We start from the raw sequence: 18,644 nt of genomic DNA, 5'->3' as shown, positions 1-18,644 counted from the left end.
CTACCAGTTGCTGGCTCCAGAGATAAATTGTGATTCTTTGAATTTGTAATAGGGAATAACCTTCTGTGTTGTATTACAAGCTAATCATTAAAGGGATGTTGCCTATAAGCTTCAATTATACATAATGGTCCATTCCTCGGAACCCTGCTTCCCAGGTAATGAGCATTAAGCTAAAATACCTTTGTTTGGCTCACAAACATCCTGACCAGGCTCACCTGTGAATGACTGCAGGAGGAAGAAATTAACACATCCCCTCCAGAGGCTGATGGGAACCAGGAAGTGTTTGACTTTACTCCCTCCTCTTTTAGTACAAAAGAAGCCTGAATTGTAAGTCAGGTAAGATGCTTCTCTGGGGGTAAGGGTCTGCCATCTTCTCTTTCGGCTGGCTTTCTGAACACAGTCATTTTTCCTCACCCCGACTCCTCTCTCAATTATTGGCCTGTCGTACGGCGAGCAGTATGAGCTTAGACTTGCTAAGAAATTTTGGCGAGCCTGTGCCCCTGCTCTGTGCCCCTTGCTGCTCGTGGCCAGCCGGCCCCAGTTGGGGAATTTTCAGGTAAGGCCCTAACAGCTTCCAGGACCTCTTGTCCTGAGGATCTGCCCTACAAATTCCCTGAAGCAGCATCGGCTGCCCCAGCGCTTGGCAGTTGGGGCAAAGGAATCGACCTTTGGGAGCCGACGGGCTCGGTACAGTAGGGTAAGTCACTCTGGTGTGTACAGCCGGGGGAGCTTCACTTCCTCTCCGTTTGGGGCTTCTCTTCCGGAATAAGCCAATTTGTTTTGTATTGGACTGGGGTACCCTATTAAGGAAGGAGTTGTTGGATATGTACCCGGTTTGTGAACTGGTTCGTTGGTTTCTTTGGATGCTAGCACTTGTTTGTGTTTTGTTTGTCTTGAAAAAGGGGGACTATTTCAGCTATCCCTAAAGAAAGTCCTCTGAGGCGCATTTTGGATAAGGGGTCTGATTACAGCTATGAACCCATGGATGAGAGGAAGATGATATCTTATTGTAACAGTGTGTGGCCACAGTACCTGTTAGGATCTCTACAGGGGGTTTAGAAAGGGTTATCTTGGGACCTTGTGCACTGGACCACCAGGGAGCTCCCTGCTACACCTTTTGAAATTGTCTGACAGTTGTTGAATATTCTGTTCCATTAAAATTCCCTTTTCTCTTTGCTTTTTAGTTTGTGAAGTTTCTTTTGACATATCTTCAAGCTAACTGATTCTTTCCTTGGCTATGTCTAGTCTACTGATGGGCCACTGAGAAGCATTATTCACTTTTATTAATGTTTTTCATTTATACCATTTCCTTTGGGTTCTTTCTTAGAGTGTACATATCTCTGTTTACATTACCCGTCTGTTCCTGCATACTGTCCACTTTTTCCATTAGAGCCCTTAGCATATAATCATAGTTATTTAAAATTCCTAGTCTGATAATTTCAAAAATCTCTGCCATATCTGAGTCTGGTTCTGTTGTTTGCTTTGTCTCCATCTCAGAGGGAGGAATATTAAACTAATGGGGCTTACTGGTGTATTGAATTGCATGGGAGGCATTGTCAAATGAGTGATAAAACTTTTAAAATTGTATCACATGGGTAAATATTAATATACATATTCTAGAAATTATATGGAACTCCTAACATTCTGGTATATCCTGGTAAATGATATCAGTCATAATTTCAGTAATTATCTTAATTGTTTGGCACACAAGTAGTCAAGTTTTTGTTCAATTGCATTGTAATCCCAGTTGGTTGATGCCAAAGCAAAAAGGCATCCTTTTAATGGTTAGATGATCAACTGCTTTCTATGGTTTTACAGTGGCTTTTGAATGACTCTAGGTATTTTGTGAAAAAGCAGGGAAGAATGATGAAATCCTTCACGTGTAAGCATTTGTACTACAGTAAGTCTCCTATATACGAACGAGTTCTCTTCCCAGAGCGTGTTCCTAAATCCAATTTGTTCGTAAGTCCAAAGTTAGCCTAGGTACCCAACTAACAAAATGGGCTATATGTAGTACTGTACTGTAATAGGCTTATAATACTTTTCACACAAATAATGCGTAAAAAACAAACACAAAAATAAAACATTTTTAATCTTACAGTACAGAACCTTGAAAAGTACAGTAGTACAGTACAACAGCTGGCTTACAGGGGCTGGCATCGAGTGAACAAGTAAGAAGAGTTACTGACTGGAGGAGGGAGGGGAGGCGGGAGATGGTAGAGCTGAGGGTCGTCAGCAATAGGGGACGGAGGGCAAGCTGCAATTTCACTCACTCACATCCTAGGCTTGAAATAAAGATACTGGACTACTGTACTCCATACAGTACTGCACAGTAAAGTACACAAAAGCACAACCACTTGGAAAGGATGCACGCACATGACAAGGTACGCCAGACACGTGAACCAAGTTGTGTGATTGGACTTGTGAACGCACGTTCGCATCTCTGAAAGCTGGCAACTTGAAGGCTTGTACGTAGGGGACTAACTGTATTATCAGGGGAAAGAAAAGGAAGGGAGTGAGAGTGAGGATGTGCTGCTCCAAACCTTAACGCCTCTGGCTGAGCTGGCTGTCCCAGCTGCTCTGGCGATTATGCCAATAATTGCAACCACCTTCCGTTCCTATTCAACCCCTATTCCTGACACTGGGGCTTAGAACTTCCCCTCCTTATAGGGATCAATTAGAATATCCTCTGTTAGTTTCTGGGGCACACGGACTTGGTCTGGTATCGCCATCTAAGACCCAACAGGGCACCCAGTTTGGGCCAGGAGCCACTTCCGGGAAGGGGCCATTTCCCTTATGCCATTATCTCGTAGGGGCCTAAATGCAAATGAACAGCCGGCTGGGTTTCTCAGACTTGTTCAGTTGGAAAGATGGCAACCCTCCTTACAGGGCGCATCCCCTACCCCTGAAGCCCACCTGGCAGCGCCCACAGCTGAACCCAATGGGGACCCCAGTGAGGGAAGAAGGCCCTTATGAGAGCACTACTCATTAGTGTGTCTTGGCGGGGCTTTGAAAGGGAAACCAAAGCAAAAGAGTTTGAACAATATTCAAGAAATATAGCAAAACAAATGAAGACCTCTTAATTTTGGGGAAGGATTTATCAGACCTACAGACGTCAAACTAATGCAGATCCCGAGGCCCCTGAAAACATTAGAATGGTAAATCTGACCTTTTGGGGCAAAGTGCATCAGATATCAGGAGAAAGTTGCAAAAATTAGATGGTGCATTTGGAACGAATCCTTCCCAGTTGGTAGATGTTGCCTTTAAAGTAGTCAACAGGGGGCTTCCCTGGTGGCACAGTGGTTGAGAGTCCACCTGCCGATGCAGGGGACACGGGTTCATGCCCCAGTCTGGGAAGACCCCACATGTTGCAGAGCGGCTGGGCCCGTGAGCCATGGCTGCTGAGCCTGCGTGTCCGGAGCCTGTGCCCCACAATGGGAGAGACCACAACAGTGAGAAGTCCACATACGGAAAAAAAAAAAAAAAAATTAAGTAGGCTTTATTTACTCCAAAACTTATCTGAACCTATAATAATATAGCTATATCTGAATGAGATAATGAGATTGCAACTTAATATATTTTATATGAAAACTTGCAGTTTTTTTACAAATATGGTTTATGTCTGCTTTTATACATGACTAGAATTCCTAAAGAGTTTTATATTTATAGCCTGTAACCATCGTATTTCCTCTCTCATTTTCCCTTAGAAATCAGTCAGAGAGAAGTGCTTCTGGTGAAGAAAACTTAAGGTAACTAGATACGGTCTTTTCTCCTTTGCCCCATTCCTTTCCCTTGCGGTGGACTTTTTATCAGTGCCAGCGCACCGGCGAGTAATAACACGGCCCCCTTGTCCACACCACCAGTGGCAGTTCCCAGGAAGCTCCCTTAGATCTTTCCTGTGGGATATTCAAAGGACCCAGAATCTAGTCTTCAATTTACTGCTTTCGTGGCAATTTACTCTACCTCAAACTCCGTATAATTGTACAGTTTTCAACACAAGTTTACGCATCTTCTAATGCCATTTTGCAGCTCGAGACCTGGGAGGATGTATAATTTGACAGAACCCTAAATATTTACTAGCTGGAAGTGTGACTTAGTGAAAACAGAAGATGGGGCTGTGTTGGATTTAGATCTGCTTGATTATTGACTGGTACCACCAGGAACTTTTAGTTAAAACGAATTGTATCTATTCTTCCTCAGTCAGTCACTTTGTCCTGTCCCAGAGTCCTATGAATTCAATGACCCAACATTATTGCAGAACTTTGAGAATGACCATGTAAGTCTGCTATTTTCCCTCTAAGTCAACAAGGTAATGCTATATAACTTTAAAACATGCATATGGTTTTCTAAAAGGAAGAGAGAGAGAGAGCCTTGAGAAGTTTTGGTGTTAATATAGTAAGCAAGGGATTTTACACCAAAATTATGAACTGAGGCCTGAACTTGAGTGTGAGTGAATTCAGACATTATACAAGAATTTTCTACTGTGTAGCAATCTGTGAAATCCTGTCTCTGTCTGCTTTTAAACTCTTTGGTTCTATTGTATGCTACCAATATCTGCACTTATCTATTTTAAGATGTTGATCTACCTGATTTGAAATCTTGATCTTCTTAAAAATAAAAGTGATCTTTCAAAATGCAAACCTGTACATGTTCTTCCTTTGCTTAAGACCCTGCCGAGGACTGGCCCCACACTTAAGATAAAATCCAAACACACTACTGTGGTCCTCTCTCTCCCCTACCTCATTCTGTATCATTGAGCCTGAGGCTCAAGATGCTGGGGTCATGCTTATCTTGAAGCTCCGCTAACAATGAATCTTTGTCCTGACTTTGGGGCCTGGGAAGATGCTACAACCTTTGTCTGGTGGGTGCCACCACACAGGTACACAAACACCCACAACTAACCTTTCTATTTAGGGCTTAATTTAAACATTTTTTTTTTCCTGATCACCTACCTAAAATAGGCCCATGTCTTCTCTATCACAGCCCTTACTTGTTTCCTCCAGCTTTGAGAGAGCCTGTCTCCCCAAGGAGAACAGAAGCTCCAAAAGCACAGGTTCCTCCTGTTTTCTCTGCGGTCTCCCCAGCCCCCTGCGCTGTCCCTGACTCAGTACCCACTCCACTCCATTTTGAACGCACGGTATGGTTTTTAGCTGGTGCCTGACTGTATGGACCTGAAGTGAAACCTCAGTTGGTACTAATTGCAGATTGCATGCGACTCTCGCGGGATGCGGGGTGGAGCGGGGGTTTGCGTTGGAAGACGCTCACTAGCTCTGGCCCTTTCTTACAGCCCACGAAAGCCTATATCAAGGAATTCCTTACCCTGTTGTGCACATGCCACACTGTGGTTCCCGAGAGAGACGGAAATAATATAAGCTACCAGGCCTCCTCCCCAGGTAGATGCTGTGTGCATGTAGAGACCTGGCAGGTGATGGGCCCACAGAAGAGCTGATGCCATTGCTGATCTCCTGATAGCACCTGCCTTTCTCCTTGCCTGAAACTCCTACTGGTTAAGGCCGATCACGTACAGCGCAGATCTGAGCCGCTCTAGCTCTGGGGCTCCCACTCTCCACACCCCCTGAAAATGCCTAAGAAGGCTGGCAGGGGATGGCTCTCGGAGCAGGGCTCAGTAGCATGTTATAATCAGTAACACGGCAGGGGGCAGGTTAAGGCCCTGCAGTAGTTGATGGAGGTGCTCCCAGCAGCATGGAGAACAAACAAGACTGCAGCGAGCAGGAAGAATGTATTTTCCTCCCAGGCTGGCGAGTTAGTCCCACTGACGGAGGCCCCGTTTAACCAGATTTCCTCTTCCGTGAGCACTCTGCTACCTAGAAGCACAGATAAGTGCCTTTGGATAAAAAACCCAAGTTTAAGAGAATGACATGATAGTTTAGTGCTGGAGAAATCTGTATTGAATTAAATTTAGCATTCATACATTTGCTCAATCTCCATTAATACAGACCTTTTACTGACAGGTGAAGCAGCTTTAGTGAAAGGAGCAAGTCAACTTGGCTTTGTTTTCACTACAACAACGCGGTACTCTGTCACCATAGAAGCTGTGAGTAGTACTTGATACATTGTACTTTCTAGCAGTTACACGCATCTGCTCATCCAGAGAGACCCGTGTGTACAGCGGTTTGGGGTAGGAGCTCGGAATCCAGTGCCCGGGATTCCCACCTGGGAATCACGTATGCAGTAGGGTCCTTGCAAACATTAAATGGGTTAGTGTCTGTAAAGTAATTGACATTAGTGCCTAGTGCAGAGCAGGTGCTCAATAAAACGGAGCTATTCCCAGCCTAAGTGTCCATCGACAGATGAATGGATAAGGAAGACGTGGCACATATATACAATGGAATATTACTCAGCCATAGAAAGAAACGAAATTGAGCTATTTGTAATGAAATGGATAGACCTAGAGTCTGTCATACAGAGTGAAGTAAGTCAGAAAGAGAAAGACAAATACCGTACGCTAACACATATATATGGAATTTAAGAAAAAAAAATGTCATGAAGAACATAGGGGTAAGACAGGAATAAAGACACAGACCTACTAGAGAATGAACTTGAGGATATGGGGAGGGGGAAGGGTAAGCTGTGACAAAGTGAAAGAGTGGCACTGACATATATACACTACCAAATGTAAAATAGCTAGCTAGTGGGAAGTAGCTGCATAGCACAGGGAGATCAGCTCGGTGCTTTGTGACCCCCTAGAGAGGTGGGATAGGGAGGGTGGGAGGGAGGGAGACGCAAGAGGGAGGAGATATGGGGATATATGTATATGTATAGCTGATTCACTTTGTTATAAAGCAGAAACTAACACACCATTGTAAAGCAATTATACTCCAATAAAGATGTTAAAAAAGAAAAAAAATTGCTAACATAAAAAAAAAATTGAGCTGTTCCAAAGAGTTAGAATTGTCAAACATTTAAGAAGTAAACTAATTTTTTTCCTATGAAGAATAAAAATGTTTCTATTTTTTGGTGAGTTCTGTTTTTATCAATACGTTAATTTATTCATTTTGTTACATATACCCTTGTTCTATCTTGATGACCACTTACCACAATCCTTTGATATTATGGGAAAAAAATGGAAGCAATGTAAGCATGGTGGCCAATGCACTCTTTTTCAATTTTTTCAATTTTTTTTTTTTTTTTTGCGGTACGCAGGCCTCCCACTGCTGTGGCCTCTCCCGCTGCGGAGCACAGGCTCCGGACGCGCAGGCCCAGTGGCCATGGCTCGCAGGCCCAGCCTCTCCGCGGCACACGGGATCCTCCCGGACCGGGGCATGAACCTGCGTCCCCTGCATCGGCAGGCAGACTCTCAACCACTGCGCCACCAGGGAAGCCCCAATGCACTGTTTTTTTTCCTAGTAGTAATGCAATGGTTAGAGATGCTCACTAGATGTTGAGTCCTTGCGAGAATGGACTGATTAATTCATCTTTATATCACATAGATATATATATAAATATCATACATCACATTTGAACTTCTGCAGTGGTGAAGCTGAGAGCTGGTAGATGCAGAGATAAATTGATCATGGTTACAGGAATTCAAGAGGCCGTAACTGGAAAAATTTAGAAAAGAATGCATGTTTCATTGATATATTTTTTAGCATGCTACCTCTTTTTTTTTTAGCATGTTTACCTCTTCAAATGATCTAAGCATTAAGGATTTCATTTGATCCATGCAATTTTATTAACAGATTTATTTGTTCTCATTTCTCTCTGCTGATTTTCTCCCTTACTGCATGTAACCTTACAACATGAGAGTGTTCATACAATTTTTCTAATCATGCGGATTTTAGATGGAAGAGAGAGGTGTTTCAGTCTTAAATTGTCACTATCAGAAGCACTTTTGCTAATATTGCCTAGGTTGCAAACAATATTCTTACCAGAGGAGGGCACCATTATCTCATCAGACTTGCAGGAAGATTTATATTTTGAAAAAGATATGTATTTGGAGGGTAAAACTTGTTTGTGATTGGGAAAATGAGTTATTCTGTGAGATGAATACTTTTTTCCTCAGGTAAGAATATGTTGTCTTATCTTCCTGTAGATGGGAGAGGAATTCACATTTGAAATTCTTAACGTCCTGAAATTTTCTAGGTAAGCTGCCTTTTCATTCTATTTGTGTATTTCCCAGGGCTCTTTCTGTGACTATTCAACTGAGATTTGGCAATGTAAATCAAAACCTTAATACAGAATCCTGAAATTCTAGTTAGCTTCTACCCACCCTTTCATCTCAGCTCAGTTTTCACTTCTCCAGTAAAAATTCCCTTTTGTAGTTGGCGCAGGTTCTTGACCTCTCCTTTCTAGCACTTGTCAGAGTCAGAGCTGCAATTTTAAATCTGGGTTACAACTTAACAACTGTGTCGCTAACTAGACTGTAAGTTCCAGGAGGGCAGGAGTCACCTGCAGGGGCTGGTATCCAGCAAATATTCAATAAATATTTGGTGAATAGATTTTTGCCTTAAAAAGCAAAATTCAATGAGTAGATTTTAAAGATCTTACTGGCTTTATTCAGTGATTCATGAGTTGGGCAGCATCCCATCGAGCAGATAAAGTAGCTCTGAGGAGTTGTACAAAGTGGAAGACTTTTACAGGAGGATGGGGCGGGACAAAGAGAATACGAGCAAAAAGTAGATTGTTTGGGACAAGGTCATCTTCCTTTGGGGGACCCCTGAGGTCTGTCACTCAGGTTACCTCAGTAGTGCTGACCAAGTGATTCCACACTGACTGGTTAAGATTAGATTCCTGGGAGAGTCTGAAATTGCAGTTAGGTCAGGTACTGAGTCTCGGTTTGGGGATGTGGGCTGAGCACACACCTCCATTTTGGGCCTATTGTCTCTTTTTTAACAAATGGATATTGAACATTATTTTCACAAATAAACCAAAAACTGTTTCTTTGAAAATAGACATGAATTGATTAATTTTTCCCCAAACAATGTGCCTCCTTCTTTCCTCTTACACCCCAGCATCTGTGGCCTGATTCCCCAAAGCATGTTGTCAGGATATTGGTGATGATTTTATTTCCATTGGATTTTCCTCCAGACTCATGAAGTCATATCTCTTGGACCATTTCACTATTTCTAATGTGAAATTTGAAAAATTAGAAAAGGAAATTAATAAGTAAATCATTCGTTCTTCCTAAAGCCAGATGATTTTTTTAAATTGTATTTTTAAAGCCTCGCTTCCCAATGACATTAAAAAAAAAACCCTTTAGGGCTTCCCTGGTGGCACAGTGGTTGAGAGTCCGCCTGCCGATGCAGGGGACACGGGTTCGTGCCCCGGTCCAGGAGGATCCCACATGCCACGGAGCGGCTGGGCCCGTGAGCCATGGCCGTTGAGTCTGTGCGTCCTGAGCCTGTGCTCCGCAACGGGAGAGGCCACAACAGTGAGAGGCCCGCATACCGCAAAAAAAAAAAAAAAAAAAAAAAAAACCCTTTAAATCTCAGAAAAGTTGTTGTTACCCCCTCTCTAGGAGAGATTTTGGGGTTTTTTTTGGCCATGCCAGGTGGCATGCGGGATCTTATTTCCCCAACCAGGGATTGAACTTGTGCCCACTGCAGTGGAAGCACGGAGTCCTAACCACTGGACCGCCAAGGAAGTCCTAGGAAAGATTTTTCTAAGAACTTTGTTACAAGAAAATACATGTCAGTATTCACTCTAGCTTTCTTCTGTCTTAATACTTGACCACTGCTACCACTGGAGCAGTCATTTCCTGTCATTAACACCTGCTCTCCTGGTTAGGTAACAGGTAACTGATTCATTTGCTTTGAGTAGTGTTCTAACAGCTTTCTAAGTATTTAAAACAATTGCTAATCCTTTATCCCTGTTGGAAAGTCCCTTCTAGCTGAAGCATTCCACTGTAAGGTTGGTCACCGGGACCATCCTTGGAGGGTAGGAGCTCTAGCTTAGACTGTTGGCAGTGAGGTGGGGACAGATGAAGACTGTGTTTTCAGTAGGCATGGCCATGGGGCTCCATGGCGGGTGGGAACCATATTTTCTTGCTGGCACTCTCTGCTTGGTGACCTGGCAGAGTTGCCGTCTCAGTGGCTCATTTTGTTCCTTGGTGGCTATATTGACAGGGGCCAGTGGACCAGAGAAGGAAGAAGGGGAGAAGGAAGATGACAAGCATGGGTGCATGTGGAGAGGAGGGTGAGAGGGTGAAAAAAGCTTGGGGGACAGAGGCGGGAAAAGGATCACTTGTGGTCGTAGTTGTGGTTCTGTTACTTACTAGCTCGTGACCTTCCTGGTCACCTAACCTCTCTGTGCCACAGTTTCTTGATCTGTAAAATGGGGCTAGCAATGGTGTCTGCCTCACAGGATTGTTGTGAAGATTAAATCACAATGCCCGGCACATAGTAAAAACTGATAGAGCACGTGGTATGAGTGTTTATTATTACTATTATTTTAATTGGAACACTCTTCTCTGAGGCTTGTTTGGATTTCACTAGGGTTTTCTTCTCCCTGAAGGAGATCTTCCTTCTCCCCTTCGGCAATCATCTCTATGAACCTCTTACTTCTCTTCCAAGCTTGAACATCCTTTTCTTGATCAATCTTATTCCTGAAGAAAACTAAAATTCTTTTTGTTGGAAGAGCTTGAAAACGTGGAGGAACTAATGACTGAAAGCCCAGCTGGTCTGCTGGACACACACAGAGCAGTCCTCTGAGGCCAGTGGTGGTCACTGCACTTGAAAGACTGGCAGCTGGGGCTCCATTTAAATGACCTTCCCCACGTCGCTAAGCAAATAAGTGGCAGAATCAGGGTTCAAATCCAGGTCTATCTGGTTCCAAAGTCCTTGGTATTGTCAACCAATCTGTGCCTCCAGAGGTGAAAGAAAAGTTAAAGAATGTAAAAAAAAGCAAACAAAACGTATTTTCGTCTTCATGGGGAGAACTGCAGTCTATGTAGCTACAAATATTTTTCTAGAATACTGTTCTAGGACGAGGGTGGACACCTGTTTGTGGGGTCCCCTGCTTTAGTAAACAAACAAGGTAATTCCCAGTCATTACGAGGGTGATAAAGAATATTGAAGAGTATCTGATGGAGACAATGGTACCACTGGTGGTGGAGGTTTATCTCTGAGCGGCCTGGGAGCCTTTGTGGGGAGGTGGGACTTGGGCTGATAATTGAACGATGACAGGAGGGTTAAGCGTGGGCGAATGAGATGGTGAGGAGGAATTTAACATCTCTGTGCAGCAAAGTGGGGGCAGGAAGTTCTAGTTGATAAAGATGGTGTGAGGACTGAATAATAGACAGACCCAGGGCTGCTTTCCCCTTCCCTCATCAAATTTTAATGATTATATTATATATATTACATGTATATAAAATTTATGTATTATATTGTAAGTAATATTTGTACATATAAAACATAAGAAAGATATTACATTATATATATATCATGTGCTATGTTATAATAGTACATATTAATATAAAATATATATGTAATTATATTAATATAATATATCATAATATAATCTATTACATATTTTTGTGTCAGTAAACTTCCATGGAAGAAAAGAATAGTAGGAGAAGAAGGTGGAGATTTAGAATTAGAATCTCAGTTAAAGGACGCAGGTAAAGAAAAAAGAAGAGGCTGGCAAGAAACATGCTGGCCTTTTCAGCAATGGGCAACTGAGGACTCTATTAGAATTCTTTGGACTTTGAATTTTTGTGTGGGTATTAGTGTCATGTACTGAGGAAAATAGAAACTAATAATACACTCTATTGTTTTAGTACTAGAAAGAGGGTGTCTGTAATTGTGTGAACTCCTACAGGACAGCTCCGGCTCTACTGCAAAGGGGCTGTAAGTGCTGGGATTCGTTTTTTTGGGGGTTTTTTTGAACAGTTTTATTGAGGTTTAATTTCTACACCATAAACACTCATTTTAAGTGTACAAGTCGATGATTTTTAGCACATTTGCAGGGCTGTGCAACGATCATCAGAATCCAGTTTTACATCTCCATCACCCCGACAAGATCTCTCCTGCCCGTTTGTAGTAACTCCCTAGTCCTACTTCCAGCTCCCAACAGCCACGAATCTACTTTTTGTTTCTATAGATTTCTTTCTTGGACATTTCATATAAGCACAGTGGGATCCATTATTCATGTAACTCCTTCCCTCTATGTTCCAACAACTTACAGGAAGCCTCTTAAAACTTCACAATGTTTTATTTAAAAAAAAATTTTTTTTTTTAAGCAAAGAATGGTTTATTGCAGGGCCAAGCAAGGAGAAAAGTGGCTCGTGCTCAAAAAAACCCCCAAACTCCCACAATATTTTAAAACGTTGTTACTTTGTATGCTCTGTTATCACTGGTTGTTGACAGCATTACCCAAGATTGAAAAGTCCATCTCAGGGCAACCGAGAAGGATACCCCCCGCCCCATCGCCCAAGCTGAGCCCATTGAAATTTGTGGTGGCTCACACCATAATTTTACTAAACTTTTATGTCAGGGAAAACTTGCTGTCACTGAGTTGTTTTTTTGAGAACCAATCATTAGATGGTTGATGCTAAGGGTTTGTAGCAGGAATTTTGATCCCAGTTCCAAGCCCAAAGTGCTTGGATTTGGTGTCTCAGGAATTTGCTTTAACTCTGTAAATCTCTTTTTATAAAGCACTTATGTATTTGTTCACTACCATATGTACCTTAAAAAACCCAGCTTTATTGAGGTAAAATTGACATAAAATAAATGGCACATATTTAAAATGCACATTTTGTTAAGTTTTGACACTGATCTGCTTTCTGTCACTATAGATTCATTTCAATTACTAAAGTTTTATACAAAGTCATATAGTTTATATGACTTTCTGTCTGGCTTCTTTCACTCATAATTATTTTAAAATTCATTCACGTTGTAGCTTGTACCAGTCATTCATTTCTTTGTATTGCCGAGTAGATTCCATTGAACGGATATACCAGCATTTGTTCGTCTGTTCATTTGTTGCTGGACATTTTGTTTACAGTTTGGGCTACTACAGATAATGCTCCTATGAACATTTGTTTGCAACTCTTTGTATGGACATATGGTCTCATCTCTATTTGGTAAGTATCTAGGAGTAAAGTTACTGGATCATGCGGTAGGCATATTTCAACTTCTTAAGAAACCGCCAAATTAGAGTTACATTCCTACCAGCAGTTGTCACCAACCCTTGGCCTGGTTAGTCTATTTAATTTTGCCCTTCTAATAGGTGTGTACCTCATTGTGAATGTAATTTACATTTGCATGCTCACTGATGATAGCAAACATCTTTTCATATGTTTATTTGCCATCTGTGATGGGGGTTCCCAAGACCACCCCTATGCTTTTAGTGAATCTCTAAAAGGATTCATGGGACTCAGCATATAGTTGTGCTCATGGCTAAGATTTATTACAGCAATGTAATAAGGATATACAGCTAGATCACAAAAGAAAAGACATGAGCAGTGTCTGGAGGAATCCCATGGAGGTCACACAGGGAAAGTTCATATCAGTTTAGAGAATTGTTTACCAGCCAAATTCCTAGATGCCAGCCAAGGGCCAATTTTGTAAGTAGGTCTTTCTAAGGATGGCAGTCTCTGATCTGCCATGTCAACTCTTTTCTACACACCATCCACTTAATTTCCTTGTTAAAATGTGTTTAAATAGTTAACCTTTTTTTTTTAAGTAACTTTTTTTCTTATTGAGTTTTGAGAGTTCTTACTTATTTTGGCAACAAGTCCTTTATCAGATATATTACTTGCAAATATAACCCAGCCTGTGGCTTAACTTTTCATTTCCTTAACTGTGTCTTTTGAAGATCAGAAGTTAGTAACTTTGATCTAAGTCAATTTACCAATTTCTTCCTTCAGATTTCTTTTGATTAGTATTAGTATGGTATAGCTTTTTCTTTCCTTTTAACCCATTTGTGTCTTTAAAGTGTGTTTCTTCTAGGGATCATGTAGTTGGTTCTAGTGTTAAATAACAAGAAAAATAATGTATATATACTCATGTGAATACCATTTTCAGTGCTCTTCAGACCCATATTAACATTTGGTATAATGATTTTTATCTGAAGGGGTTCCTTTACCATATCTTATATAGTAGATCTGGTGGTGATAAATTTTTTCAGCCGAAGTTGGAAAAAAATCTTCATTTCATCTTCATTTTTTTCTAATCTTCATCTTGAAATCCATTTTTGCTGAGTATAGAATTCCAGGCTGACCATTTTTTCTTTCAGTGCTGTAAAGACTTTGCTCCACTGGCTTCTCACTTGCATTGTTCCAATGAGAAATCTGCTGTGTTCCTTGTCTTTGTCTCTCTGTATGTAGCATATTTTTTTCTGGAATTGTGCCTTCACTGGGGCTGCTTGAGCTCCTTCACATCTATTAGCTATAGCAATAAAATTATAGAACAGTATTTATAATTTAGACTGTCATGCTTAGATGTTAATCACAGTGTGTGTATTTGTGTGTGTGTGTTTTCTATAGGATTCAGTGATTTATGAGAGACTTTCAGAAGATTCTCTCTTTGTGGAGGAGACTTTAGCCCATCTGGAACGTTTTGCCAAAAACGGTAAGTGAAAATTGTTTAGAATCGACTTCCCTTTCGTAATTCTGTTCTCAACTGTTGAAATTGTAGCCTCAATGCATGTCGCTGCTGCTCAGGCCCACAGGTAGGCAAGGGGGAGCTTGTTGGTATGTGAGACCTTGTATGCCTTCTGTTTGCTTAAAAATAAATGGTTCCCCAAACAAACCCTGTCAAGGCATTACTATTATTTTCCCTTCCTCCCACTTCCAACGGTATTTTGTGCTTATGCACAAACAGTAAAATGTATGTTTTTACTATGTGGCTCTTCCTTTATTCCTAAGGCAGTGTCTTCAGTCTATTATCCGTTTCTATTTGCTAAGCCTTACCTTTTATCAAGCTGTAGTAGGAACTACGCCTATAGTCGGAGAAAAAGGGAGGTTTTTCCGGTTTGTGTTGTGTCTTTTGAAGTTAATTATTTTGTGCATATAACTCAGAATGCTGACATAGTTGATATTTTCCTGCCATTCTCTTATCCTTCTGATTTTGACTTATCATCCATCTCTTAAGGAAATAAAATTCCTTGAGTGAGTTTTGAATAAGGACAACATCTACTGAAAGGTTTATAGAAGCTTTGCAAAGCAAGGTGTAATATCAAATAAGGGTAAAGCTAATAATACCTTGAAAGCTGTAGCCCACTTTCTCCTTTTAGTTTATAAGCTGCTGCTTCCTACAGACACATGTGTCTTGTCTGAACGTATGGATATTTTGCAAGTTTGCATTTTGGGCCTTTTACTGCTATCTGAAAATATACCTGTGCTGTAAGCAGGTTACAATAGGTAGAAGCATATGGGAACTATATTGCAATTGAGCTCAAAGCAGAATAACAACTTCTATAGCTCTTCTGCAGAGAATTAGTTTCTAGGGAATCCTTAAGTATTTGAATGTTTTACAGGAGTTAGCCTAAAATATTACAGTCTGGTTTAAGGAAAAAATGTTTTTCAAACCAGTCCTTGCAAAATGGGATTTACATTCATTTTCTGTTATTTTGGGGACTTTCTGGCTTACTGAATTGGAAACCGAAGCCTCATTTGTTCTTTCCTTCATTCAACAAATAGTTACCGAGCATCTATTCAGTGCCATGCACTGTTCTCAGCTTCCAGGACAGAAGTGAACAAAACATAGAGAGCTAATGCCCTGTGGGAATTTGCCAGTAATAGATGATGTCGTGGGGTGATGAGTGCTATGGAGAGGAAGTAAGCAGGATGAAGGGAACAGAGGGATGGGGTGCTCTCTGTATGGGGTGAGTTAGGCAGAGACTGCAGGAAGGGAGGGAGAACCACGGGCTCTCCGGGAGAAAGTGTTCCAGTGGAGGGAAGAGCAAGTCCGAGTGTCGGGAAATAAGAGGACTGGCGGGCGCCACCGTGAGCAAGGAGGAGGGGATGAAGGAGGATCAGTGGGGAGGCCAGGCCAGGTCCGGGAGGGCCACACGAAGGCCTTCTCTGTCACACGGGCTCTGAAACGCTTTTGGATTTTGTTTTCAATTTCTCCTTCTCCCTGATCCCTGGAAGCCTGTCCAGGTTATCCCTCTCTCGCAGGTCTGAGAACTCTGTGTGTTGCCTACATAGATTTAACTGAGAGAGAGTATCAGCAGTGCTTGGTGACGTATAAAGAAGCCAGTACAGGGCTTCCCTGGTGGCGCAGTGGTTGAGAGTCCACCTGCCGATGCAGGGGACACGGGTTCGTGCCCCGGGCCGGGAAGATCCCACATGCCGCGGAGCGGCTGGGCCCGTGAGCCATGGCCGCTGAGCCTGCGCGTCCGGAGCCTGTGCTCCGCAACGGGAGAGGCCACAACAGTGAGAGGCCCGCGTAACGCAAAAAAAAAAAAAAAAAAAAAAAGCCAGTACAGTTGTACAAGACAGAACTCAAAGTTTGGAAGACTGTTATGATGCTAGTGAAAAGGTAACATACCCTCTATGTGTTGTATATGCCAAGATAAATACGTGAAGAAAAGGCACTTATCAAGGTATTCATATCTTGATGTAATTTTAAAGCTCAGTTAAATTTTTTTCAGAAGTATACATCTGTCTTATTGTATTGAAAATTCATAAAATGTCTTTTTGTTTGTTTGTTTGTTTGCGGTACGCGAGCCTCTCACTGTTGTGGCCTCTCCCGTTGCGGAGCACAGGCTCCAGACACGCAGGCTCAGCGGCCATGGCTCACGGGCCCAGCCGCTCCACAGCATGTGGGATCTTCCCAGACCGGGGCACGAACCCGTGTCCTAGGCATCGGCAGGCGGACTCTTAACCACTGCGCCACCAGGGAAGCCCCATAAAATGTCTTTTAAAATATTCAAAATATTTCTCCCTCTTTTGAGTTGTATCCTAATCACCTCAATCTTGGTATCCTTTTTATAACTTTTCCCATTTCAAAAGAAATGCATGTTTATTATAGAAAAATCAGCTAGAATAATAAATAATAATCATCTGTAATGTTGGGCTAATGACTAAGTTCGTCTCTTTTCCTTCTTCATATGTGTGTGTTGTATATGTAGTATTCCATTGTATGTATTTAACACACAGAGAAATTTTTCCCATAAAAATTAAATGTAAAAATCCCCCCATCATTTTTCCCATAAAAGTACTGCTTGAATCATGAAGTCTTCACTGTAATAAATTGGGAATATTTTCCCATATCACTGAATATTCTTCTATGTTATCCTCCTTGATTGTGCCATGGTACTTCACTGTGTGGATGAGTACACTTTTATTGTGCTCTCTATTCTCTGGTGGTTGCTTTTCCAGGGGAATCTCATGTACCCCGGGCTGTCGAGTGTCACTGGGAATTTCAGCTGAGGCTTCAGGGATTTAATGGGTCCTGGGCCAACTTTTGTTTCTTGGCCTGATTTCTCTCGCCATTTGGTCCCATGAACTGTGCATTTCATTCCTGCAGGAGCTTGGCCAGAACAGATTTAGGCTGAGGGTATTTCTTAACATCACTGGGTCCATCTTTTTTTCACAGTCAAATATTGGAAGACTAGGAACCTAACCCAGCTTCATACCAAGTGCATGAACATGCTGCAGTAGCCCTCATGGGCGATTACTCTGTTGACAAAGCACAGGAAAGGGGCTGATTGTGTAACCTGCCTGTTCCTTATGGGAGATGGGTGGGTCTGTTACTCCCACACACTGAGAAGACATCTGGACAATAGAAAATTGGCCTCTTGAAGGACTGTACACGTATTAGTGTGGCAATTCTGTTTTTAATCAAACTGTTATAATTTATATTTTAGATTTAATTTTAATCTGGAAGTCGTATGTGGGGAAAGAGAAAGTCATAGGATGAAGAAAAGAGTAAGTTTTCCTTTCCCAGGGAATGTGAGGTGGGAAACAAGGTCAGGGAGCGCAGTGGCCTTAAACTGACTGATTCCTTCATCAGCTGAATGCTCGTCTCCAGCAGGTACACAGTGCCTGGCATGCAGTGGGTGCTCAGGAAATATTAACTGTACTCAGTTAATATTGGGGGTTGAAGATTTCAAGTGTGTCTGCTGTCCAAGGAAAGTAGGTGACCTGTATAACTGGCAGGGCTCTTTATTCTCTTCCTTAAGCTTCAGAGGCAGAAATAACAGGCAGAAGAACTATCCCAGGCTGGCTTTTCCTGTCTGGTCTTGGAGGTTGTCTGGCCTAAGTGAGTGCCACACTATATTCTAAAGGTTACCTGAGTACCCAGAGCTGCTAAGGAGCAGCATACAGTGCTTGGAAGGTCTGAGTGGAAATCTTATCATTCTTAGATACTTTAACAGAGCAGAATCATGTTATTTAACAAAACACTGATTTTTTTTTTCTCTCAACGGCTATAAGCTTTAAAAGTTCAGGAGTCAAAAATACTGAATATCCCTGTTTAGTGTGGATGAGAGGAGATTTAGCCCAAGTCATGTACGCAAACGATCAGGCTCTGTGATACTAAAATCACATTGATAACTGTCAGATTATTTGTTCATTTGTGTCTTACCACCATCCCTTCCCTGTTGTTTATCTATTTTGTTATTATAGTGTTTGTTAATCCCAAACTCCTCTAAAACATACATTTATTTTTTTAGAATAGTTTTAGGTTTATAGAAAAAATGAGTAGGAAGTACAGATAATTCACATATAACCTTCC

The 18,644-nt window shown here is 41.8% G+C and overlaps 1 protein-coding gene across 4 annotated transcripts in view; it reads left to right on the top strand.

The window, feature by feature from the left end:
• Window positions 1–18,644, top strand: part of LOC309792369 (phospholipid-transporting ATPase IB-like) — a 75,512-nt gene that overhangs the window by 9,151 nt on the left and 47,717 nt on the right. Inside the window, exons 3-11 of one of the 4 annotated variants that reach the window (XM_082601952.1) lie at window positions 210–336; window positions 3,708–3,749; window positions 4,201–4,276; window positions 5,004–5,137; window positions 5,288–5,393; window positions 5,973–6,055; window positions 8,054–8,103; window positions 14,447–14,531; window positions 17,776–17,836. Coding sequence is in view for 1 of the 4 variants with exons in the window: in XM_082601951.1 (XP_082458077.1) it covers window positions 210–327; window positions 3,708–3,749; window positions 3,864–3,927 (224 nt within the window). In the remaining 3 variants the exon portion in view is untranslated. Of the gene's footprint in view, window positions 1–209; window positions 337–3,707; window positions 3,750–3,863; window positions 3,959–4,113; window positions 4,277–5,003; window positions 5,138–5,287; window positions 5,394–5,972; window positions 6,056–8,053; window positions 8,104–11,737; window positions 11,808–12,963; window positions 13,043–14,446; window positions 14,532–17,775; window positions 17,837–18,644 lie in introns of those variants that run through there. The other 3 variants (XR_014291684.1, XR_014291685.1, XM_082601951.1) reach the window with 3 other exon arrangements.

Source organism: Mesoplodon mirus, assembly GCF_964341445.2.
Source record: "Mesoplodon mirus genome assembly, chromosome: 17".
Classification (NCBI taxonomy): Eukaryota; Metazoa; Chordata; class Mammalia; order Artiodactyla; family Ziphiidae; genus Mesoplodon; species Mesoplodon mirus.
Note: the sequence above shows the minus strand (reverse complement) of the source record. Positions and strands in the feature narration are given on the sequence as shown.